The 10125-nt window shown below is 30.0% G+C and overlaps 1 protein-coding gene across 1 annotated transcript; it reads right to left on the bottom strand.

Annotated features, from left to right (window-relative positions):
* Nucleotides 1-1874: 1874 nt before the first annotated feature.
* LOC131038085 (uncharacterized) lies at nucleotides 1875-6686 on the bottom strand. Its single transcript, XM_057970392.2, has 3 exons — nucleotides 6383-6686; nucleotides 4134-4336; nucleotides 1875-2485 (listed from the first exon to the last, which is right to left on the bottom strand). Exons 1-3 carry the CDS (start codon nucleotides 6614-6616, stop codon nucleotides 2200-2202), a joined length of 723 nt encoding a protein of 240 aa, XP_057826375.2. The 5' UTR covers nucleotides 6617-6686; the 3' UTR covers nucleotides 1875-2199.
* Nucleotides 6687-10125: the final 3439 nt, after the last annotated feature.

Below are 10125 nucleotides of genomic sequence, written 5' to 3'. Positions count from 1 at the left end.
GTTAATTGGAATGTTTTTCACAAGCGAGACAACAACTTATGCTCTTACCTAGTAATAAATAGCCCGACACTTTTGTATTCACCCAATGTTAACCAATTTTTAGATAGATTATTATTTTAGAAACTAGATTTAAAACGCAATAATTATTTTTCTAATCACACTTTCAAATTTTGAGTAAATGTATCTTGATTAATCATCAAACTTTAGGTTTAGATGATTTCAAAAATAACATGATCACTTTTGATCTCCTTTATTTCTTATTTCCATGCACTTACCCCCTTATCATAGTAGAATCATATATTGAACTTGATTAGAATTTACTAATTTACGGATAATGTCTTATGTTCTTTCAACAACCATGAAAATCTAAATAGACTAGGATGTCCTATCTTTTTTAACTTCAACTTATCAACCATTTCATTTGACACTAGATTATTGATACTCGTAGTATTAAAGATAACTTTACAAACTGATATATAGTATTGAATATTATTTTGAATATACTTCTTCTCTACACTAATTTATGTCAATGCACACTAAAGTTTCAACAAAAATCTCTTCATTATCAATGACTCAACTCTTTCTATTTCATCTACTTGGTTTTGTGATCTACTTTATTCTTCATGTACATGTGCAACTCTTTACTTCATGTACATGTGCAACTCTTTACTTGCTTGGGGACACTGAAATACCTTATAATTCTCTATTTGACAAGTTTGTCTAAATGATTTTCTACCACCTCTACCATTTTGTCTTTTGCTTCATTGAATTATCATTGTATATCATTGTTGTGGCATGAATTATCATTGTATATCACCTCCATATCTTCATTCTAGGATCTTCTACCATATAATTGAATTTTCCTCTTTGAAATCAACCACATTTTACTCTAATTATTTAAAAAAATTATTCTTTCAATGCATACTATTATTATTTTTTAATTATCCACAATCTTTTTTAAAAAATCTTTTGGTATAATCTCAAACATTCTTCTCCCTTTGTCTTAATTTTACAATATTGTTAATAACTCTAATTGGTAATCTACAAGTATAAATTTGAACAATGATATCATCCAATCTTCTTTTTTTTTTTCCTTTTCTCATAATCCTTTCCAATTCTAGTTCACTCTACCATATTGGAATATGTCCTTTTATTTTTTACTTGGAAAATTTAACAATTTTAGATTCTATAATTAATCCACATTCAAAATATTCTTTTAAATCATTTATCCAATTTATCAATAGATTTATATATATGATTAATTCAAGTTTTTTACCTAATTTATACCTTTGCCTCTTATTCTTCCATTTTTTATATATCAATTTGTGTGTTCTCTTTTATAATTCTTCTTTCATTAAATATCCATCACTCTCATCACATATATGATTATGAGCCTTTATTTTGTCATCTTCAACAATATTTAGTTAAATTTAAATATTTATTATAATCTCAAACATTTTGTCTACCTTTCTAGAAATATTAAAAACACCTTAACCAAGTTACCCATTAGGAATTTAATTTTTTGATTTGATGCAAACTAACTCATGTTTAGTGACATATTTATAATTTCCTATATGAACTACCTTAATTTTGTGATCCATTTGTAAGAATGATTTCCCTGATACCTTCTACCAAACACACAGTGTTAGAAGGTCTCTATTACAAGTTGATGTACTCATAGAATCACTTTCCTTGATCAGGACTCAAAACTTATTTGGATACAATTAACAACCTTAAAGTAAGAAATTGTGCTTTGAATATTAGTTGTTGCTATTCTGGATGGAGGATCTAGGAATGAATAATTATCCAACCAAATAGCCAAGAAACACTACATAATAGAAATAAAGTGACACACCAAATAAATGGAACACTGATATTATCAATTCATATTCGTAATTATATTTAGAATCTTACTACAGAGTCATTCAATACAATGAACCATAGTCCTTGAATACAATGTACCCAATCAAGTTCAATGTCTTAATTTGATTACAACATTTTGAGCTAATATATAATATGGTGCTCTTTAATTATCTAACAAAACTCTCTTTTAAGAGAATTTCCTCTACCTAATATTAGCCTAGATACTCATAAATTTAGGATAAAGGATGGTTTTATAGTGGGTGCAATAAAACTTTATTTGAGAACCTATACTTAAGATAAAACAAACACGACCTTTTTAGTGATGCAAGATTGATCTTACACTTTAGATGCCCTCACATCGATATTTGGAGATTTATATTGTGGTTGGACCATAGAAATACTATGATTTTGAGGGTTGTATTGAGAAGAATTCATTGCAATAGATGCTTTAATAAAGTACACAATGGTAAGAGCCACAGTAGCTAAGGCTAAAACTGCTCCGCTTGCAAACACCCCAGACTTTACAACTTTACAATAGTAACCTGATGTCATGTCTTCATTATGTGTGCTAGTAACAATAGCCCCTCCAATAAGTAAGATAAATGCAATTGCAAAAGTAATCCTGTAAAATACAAAGAAAAAGGGTTACCTTGCCATTTTACATAAAATGTTATTGTATTATTGCAATGACTTGATGATTGCAAAGTAAAAATCTACAAATAAAGCTATTGTCCATAAAAAAAAATTGCATCTCTTCAAAACTATCCATCTAATGACTAGAACTAACTATAAAAGGATAATATAATATTTAGTTATATGAGGAAAAATAAAAGGGAAAATTTTGTTTTTAAAACACACCTTGACCTTTGAGCTATTATGAATCAACAAAAGGACATTTTTCTTAGGAGGCAAAACAAAGAACATATGTCTTTTGTTTTTACTATCCTTGGAAAATTTAATGTAAATACTATAGATTTTATATAGTGTAAAAATTACAAGTAACAAAAGTAAATAAGAAAATATTATACAATAAAACCCATACAAAAACATAGATAATTAAGTCCAACTAAAAAACAATAATGCTTCCGAGACATATAAAACCAATTTAGCCCAATCCATTCATGGACAACCTATTCAAAGCTAAAGTTTTAATTATAAATGCAATAACTAGTTTTGATATGAGATTGAGAAGAAATTACCATTCGAAGTCATTTGAATAAATGACAATAGATAGATGAACATTCAAGATATAATTGGACAATAAATAAAGCACATAAAACAAATATTCCATAATTCAATTTCTCATTATAAATTGTAACTTAATAATATTAGTCTTGTCTTAATGCCAGCTTATGAAATCTAGTACAAGAAAATATATACTCTCAAACACAATATATGTCTAAAGATCCCTTAAAATATTTCAAGTCATTTAAAACTCTAGATTTATCATATTATATAACATCAAAACCTTTCTTATTATAGCTAAAGCTATTGTATTGAAATCCTATTTTACTAATTAAAGATAAACTATAAAATTCCACTAGTATGCAATCCCCTTTCATAAAAGATATGAATAAATTACAATAAAAATAGATCAATTCAATAAATGGGAGAAAGATTGTATCTTGTATACAATTGAAAATAAACCATAAAATTTCATTAATATACAATTCTCTTTCATAAAAGAGATGGATAAATTGATATTGAAATCTAGATTAATTCAATAAAATGATATTTAATGAAGCATATATAAAAGTGAAAATGTAAACCAATATAAGGGCATTGATTAGGGGCACTCTTTTCTCATCAATTGAAATAAAAGAATGATATAACACCAAGCATAAAATATTCAAAGACCTATAAATGTAATGATCACATAAAGATATTTCTAGACAATTAAGACTGGGATAATCTAATTAATACTTGTAAGACATACAATTAAAACCTTTTTTATTATAATAAGACCTATTATATTAAAAATTAATTTTACTATTTAAAGAGAATAATAGAATTTTGCTTACTAAATAAATGAATACTTTAATAATAATAATATTAAAATTTACATCTAATTTTAATATATTAATATAGAGCTTCCTTTTTATATGCGAGAATTGAAATGGAAGTTCAAATCAATTTACAAAGACAATACTAATATAATGAAAGGCATACATAAATGAAAATGTAAATTAAGACAGGCTACAAAGATCTACTAATCAAGGGCACTCTCTTCTCATTGCAAAAGAAAATAATCCTTTTTTAGAATGACATACCAGGAAGTAGCAAGGCAAATGATGGCAATTGTTCTGTGGGAGTTTGGAGGATTACGATCACCACATGTGCAACAAATACAACCAGCTACAGAATTTGCAATAACTTGAGCCAAAAGTAGGGCAACAGCTCCAGTTATTGCCAATACTGGAGCAAAACTGCTGGGATATATGCAACCAGTTAATGTCACTCGAACCTCCTGAATCTGTAAAACAAAATGATTATTTTTCAGAGGCATTAGGTTTCTACAGTCCATGTTAATATGCTTGAAGGCTTTTGGATTTATATGTCTTTCTTTTTGAATCGATGTTTCAAATCATACTCCATGATTCATCATCAGGATAGTGACCTAGAGAAAATAAAGTGATGGATCATGGGGTATGATCCAAAATATTGATTCAAAAAGAAAGACAATTAAATCCAAAATCATTCAAGCATATGATTTTTTTCATAGGGATACAAAAATATATTTTATGAAAACAAATACTTACTACTTTCATCTACTACATTGTGAAAGAAATGAAAACTAGCAAGTAAAGAACAAATAAGCCTACAAGAATATGTGATGGGAAATCATCTTCACATACTTTTTATATGACATTAACGTTCTTTTTAGTATATAGAACTAGTAGTCTATAACTTGGAAATGATTTTGTTCTATTTAAACATGTAAAAATGTGAGATCACAAAATTATATTATATTTAAATATAAATTAATTGCGAAAAAAAGAAAAAGAAAGATAAAATAGAATAATAGAATAACATCTTACAATTTTCATAGAGTTGTTACTATTACAAACTAATTTGTCTTCAAAGATACAATGATAATGTGAGATCACAAAATTATATTATATTGTAATATAAACTTATTGTGAAATAAAGAAAGATAAAAATAGAATAATAGAATAGCATCTTACAATCTTCAGTTAATGTTACAAATCAATTTATCTTTCTAAAAGATACAAAATATCTTGAAGATAACCACCACCATCAAACTTAAAAGAATTAGATTTTTCTCTTTAAAAAATTAAAAGATTATTTCTTTAAAAAAAAATTAAGATAAGGTTATATTTTAGTTTACATTATTATCATAATCCAACAAAACAATACAAAGACACATGAGATTTTTGCCTTCCAAGAGTGACTATTGTTGAAAATAAATCAGGTTGGGAGCAACAATATGATCACTAAAGAGGGGTGATTTGCTGAATTGGTAGAGCACTCTAGTAGCAAATGGATGGTTGGATGGTTCTAGGTTCAAGGTCTAGCTGACCCATATAAGTTGTAGCTCAATATGTGGTATAAGAGGTAGGCTATAGGAGCCCCAAACACTTGAAGTGTGGTTTACGGAGGAGTGCTGGAAGTAAATCACAGACAGAGCAATGATGAATTGGCCAAAGAGGCGTCAGGAGCTCAGTTTAGCAGTGAAGGGAGGGTCCTAGATTCCAGTCTTAGCTGGTCAATATTAGTTGCAGCTCAATATGTGGTATTAGAGGTAGCACTTGGAGTGTGGTTTAAGGAAGGGTGTTGGAAATAAATCACACCTGGACCAATGATGGATTGACCAAAGAGGGGCTAGGAGCTCAGTTTAGTAGCAAAAGGAGGGCCCTAGTTTCGAGTCATAGCTGGTCCATATAAGTTGTAGCTCAGTATGTGGTATTAAAGGTAGGCTTGGAGCCCCAAGCATTTTCCCTGAGGTTTAACGGAAAGTGTTGGAAATAAATCACACCTCCGAAGACCCAGCAACTCAATCCAACAGCAAAAAAATGGTGCTAGTTTTGAGTCCTATTGATCCGTATAAATTGTAACTCAGCAACTACCCATGATGGATTCTGTACTTATGGTACCAGAACCATAAATACTATAGCTCAGCAGTCCCCTAGATGTGATAGATGGCAAGGTGGTCTGCTGCAACTCTACTACATCTCCAAACTATGGAGTAAACCCTAATAAATAAAATGCAAATACAGCTACTATGAAAACTTGGGTATCATAAAGATTACAAAAAAGCCCAATATCTATAAACTGGGTATCCCATCCAGCTCCTTGTTTGGTCCATCAGGGGCACCCAACAGAGATTGGAAAAAAAACAGACCATCTGAGCAAAATGGTATGAAAAACAAGGGTCTTTCAGCTAAGCAGGCACCCACCAAGAAAAGATGGAGCACAGAGAAGAAGAAAAACCACATGAAAAAAGGAAGGAAGGACATGATATAGTGAAACAATAAGAGCTTGGAAGAATGATATTTACCCTGACACGTTGGGCCTCTGCAATGAAGCCCAAAACAGCAGCTGCCATTCCCAACAATCCCACCACTGAACACACCACCTTATCTGACTTCCTCATCTTCATCTGCATTTCTCCCTTTCTATGCACACCCAATTCTACCTTTGCTTGTTTGTGCCTTCCTAATTGAAAGTTCAGAGCTTTATAACTTGCAAATTGTATGTTCAGAACGTATTTGGAACGATTTCTACTTAGCATTTGCAAGTCAAGTCAATTCTTACCCTGACTTGACTCTGAAAGCTACAATTTCTTCCAGTTTTCCACACTGTAATCACTATAGCAAATCAAAAAGATGATTAAAGTGTTTTTGGAGGAAGTTTCTTGGAAACCGAAGTTTCTTAGATAAATAGTAAGGAAAGTGTCGTAGCAAATCTGGTGAATTGCGTGTTTGATCCGGCCAGATATTCCCACCATTTGATACCCAAGACTTTTTCCCACCAGCTGGCTACTTAGAAATAGTTAAAATCAATTTATGAAGTTGATTACAATCATATTATGTATTTTTTTATGTCATATCGAGAAGATCTAACAGTTGAGCATGTTCTAATAGTTGTTATAATACTTTGATTTAATGTTCGATACTTTTAATAATATTAAAGTTGTTAGTGTTGATGTTGCTTGTCCCTAATTGAATGAAATGTATTCCATAGATCTTAAAAACAACAAATCATGTGATGTCAATAAAACATGACTTAGTGCACAAGTATCAAGGCCTTTTTGAACACTTTGACAAAAAACATGCTGATGTGGCATCGTATTTGATGGCGTGGCCTTGAAACCTTAGTTATAAGCAAGGAACTTGCCATTCCATAGATTTTAAAAACAGCAAATCATGTGATGTCACCTTAACATACCAATAAAACATGACTTAGTGCACAAGTATCAAGGCCTTTTTGGACACTTTGACAAAAAACATGCTGATGTGGCATCGTATTTGATGTTGTGGCCTTGAAACCTTAGTTATAAGCAAGGAACTTGCCAAGTAAGCTCCTGTTAAAAATTGGGAATGATTTGAAATTTCTATGTAGAATTTTGAAAAGGATGAAGTTGTGGTGCTCAACTACTGAATCTCTCCCCTAATTGGTGATTATAGCAGTTTACTCTTTTATTGGAATATTAACTAGCATACTTATACTTTAAAATGTATATGTAATAGTCTAAGAGTGAGATATCATTTTTGAGGTGTTTATTTGTTTGAAAAGGAAAACTAATAAAATCATACTTAAGAAATGATATCTCTTAATCTTTTATGTAAACTTTTTTAAAGATAGACATTCAACTATAGTGATTTCTGAAATTCGGTTTTAGATTAATAACCTATGACATTATTTTGAATAATAATAACCTTGATTCATTGGCTTAAAAGATTTATTATTGTTAGCAACATTTTTATTGAACTTATTATTGTTCAAAATAGGATTTGATCCATATATAAAGCTTAAAAGACCTAGAATTTAGAATGAATTACTTGTGAGTTAACCAAAACTCAAGTAGAAAACTTATTTTTTTTTGTTTTTGTGACATTCTTTTTTAATATTATATTCAATGGATTGAAGTTTAGTTATGTATCAAACTATCCTCCTCCAAACACAACTCAATTGTGGAATTACATTCTATTTTTTCCCCCAATCATTCTTTAAATGGTTGAAATTCTTTTGTGTAGGTTTGAGGCTCCCTTTTGAGATTAACCACCTACCCTGGTAAGGATCCAGTGGTGCATTAGGAATAATTCTTATAGGAACCTTATTTCTTGCAACAATCAAGTGAATATATGAATTATTGGAGAGAATCATGTATGAATCATCATTACATAAACAAATTATTACTCGCATAAACATAATTCATATACAATAAGAAAAATAAATCCAAAAAGCATAGCATATTTATACAAAGTGACAACTAAATCGAAACACAAAATGTTCTCCCACCTAACAAGATATCAAAATCAGAAGCAAGAAAATCAATATGTGATTATGACAAAGAACAAGAAAAAGTTTAATTTATATGTTACTAATTTTCAATATACAAAAATTGATTTGAGCATCCATCAAAAAATAGATGCGAGTCAATTTATAAGTAAACTTCAAGGAAAAATGTAGACCATCCATCACAAAAGAGGATGTTTCTTCCAAACTAACCTACCTTTATTTTATCTATTTCATCATCAAACTACCCGAAGATACTTCTAGGGCATTAAAGATAGTTCTGAGATAACTGCAAAGAGCAACAACATGCTTAACTAAGATATGAATACAAAGTATGCAAAGAATTGACAGTGACAAGTGGAAGATGGAGGGTTTCCCAACTATCAATCTAATTGTTTTGTGGTTGTAAGAACGCTCTCAATGTAATAAGGATGTCAATTTTATTTTTGATAAGTTATTATCTACATAAAATCATCCCACTATGTTGTGACTATAAGAACGCCTCTCGTAGAATAATAAACATTATAATTTCTGTCAAATAATTAAAATAAATAATAAATAATAAATAAATATATACGAAATTGAAACACCTAACTTCCCAAAGAATAGAGATAATGAAAATATTGTGCTCCCTCCTTGCTCCAACCTTTGTTATGGAGTTATGTTCCCATACTTTTATATGGCCTTGAACATTTTTACTCTGACATGTATATTCATATTCCATTCACAAATGCAATGATAAATCAAGTTTTTTATCACCTAAATGTATAGCCAAACTTGTTGCAGAGAAATGAGGATCACCACTTCGGACCCTTTTCCTGGAGCAAGAGCCATCTCTTCTTGGTTCCACCACATTAGGGAAGGTAGCTAGTTGTATCATGACACTCAAATATGGATTGGTTGGAATACCCAACAACCAAAAACTTAAACCAAAGGTGACAAGTCTCTAATACCACTGGTAAGGAAGTTAAAGTAGTAGAACAACTTCCTATAAGTTAATCTTGGTAGGAGGGCAATGCAAAACTTTTGATATCTTTACAACAATTATATAAATTAAATAGAAATAACATAAAAAAACATTCATACCACAACACAGTGATTTATGTGGACAAAACCCTTTCGAGAGAATAAACCCAACAATTCAAAATTGTTGCAATATATTATTCATTAATTAACAACATATTACAATATACTTACAGAGCAAGCTTCTCATAGGAGCATCACCAACAAAAGATCTAGAGGCAACTCAACAACTATCAGATGCCCACAATACATACAATACAAAGTCATAATACAATACCCTCATAAAATAGATTTTCCTTCACTTCACTTAATTGATCTTCTAAATTCTTACAGCAAGATCACAAACTATCTTCTCCATAAACTCCCACTCAAATATGAATTAGTTCAAATTCCTCTTCAGTTAACTAATCACCATTTTAGCAACTTACCTTTCTTCCTCCATTTAGAAACTAAGTGTACATAAAAATTTTCAATAAAAGTTAAAAATCTTCAATTATCTTTTAAACTGAAAAACCCTCATTTTTAGTTTAATTAACTACACTTCTCATCTTCATCTCTTTTAAAATATATAAATTCATCTCTCCTTCATCAACTTGAAAAATAATCAAAATAATCATAGCTTGAATACTCTAAATCTAAGCAATCTCATAGTCTAAATCTTTGTGCTTTTTGACATCAACATAACAAATATATTGATTCTTCAAGGTGTGATTGAAGAATCAATGGAGAGATTCAAGATTTGTGCATGAGGTGTAAATT

The sequence above is a fragment of the Cryptomeria japonica genome, chromosome 2, assembly GCF_030272615.1.
Source record: "Cryptomeria japonica chromosome 2, Sugi_1.0, whole genome shotgun sequence".
Lineage (NCBI taxonomy): Eukaryota > Viridiplantae > Streptophyta > Pinopsida > Cupressales > Cupressaceae > Cryptomeria > Cryptomeria japonica.
The sequence above is the reverse complement of the archived record's forward strand: the minus strand, read 5'-3'. Positions and strand labels throughout refer to the sequence as shown.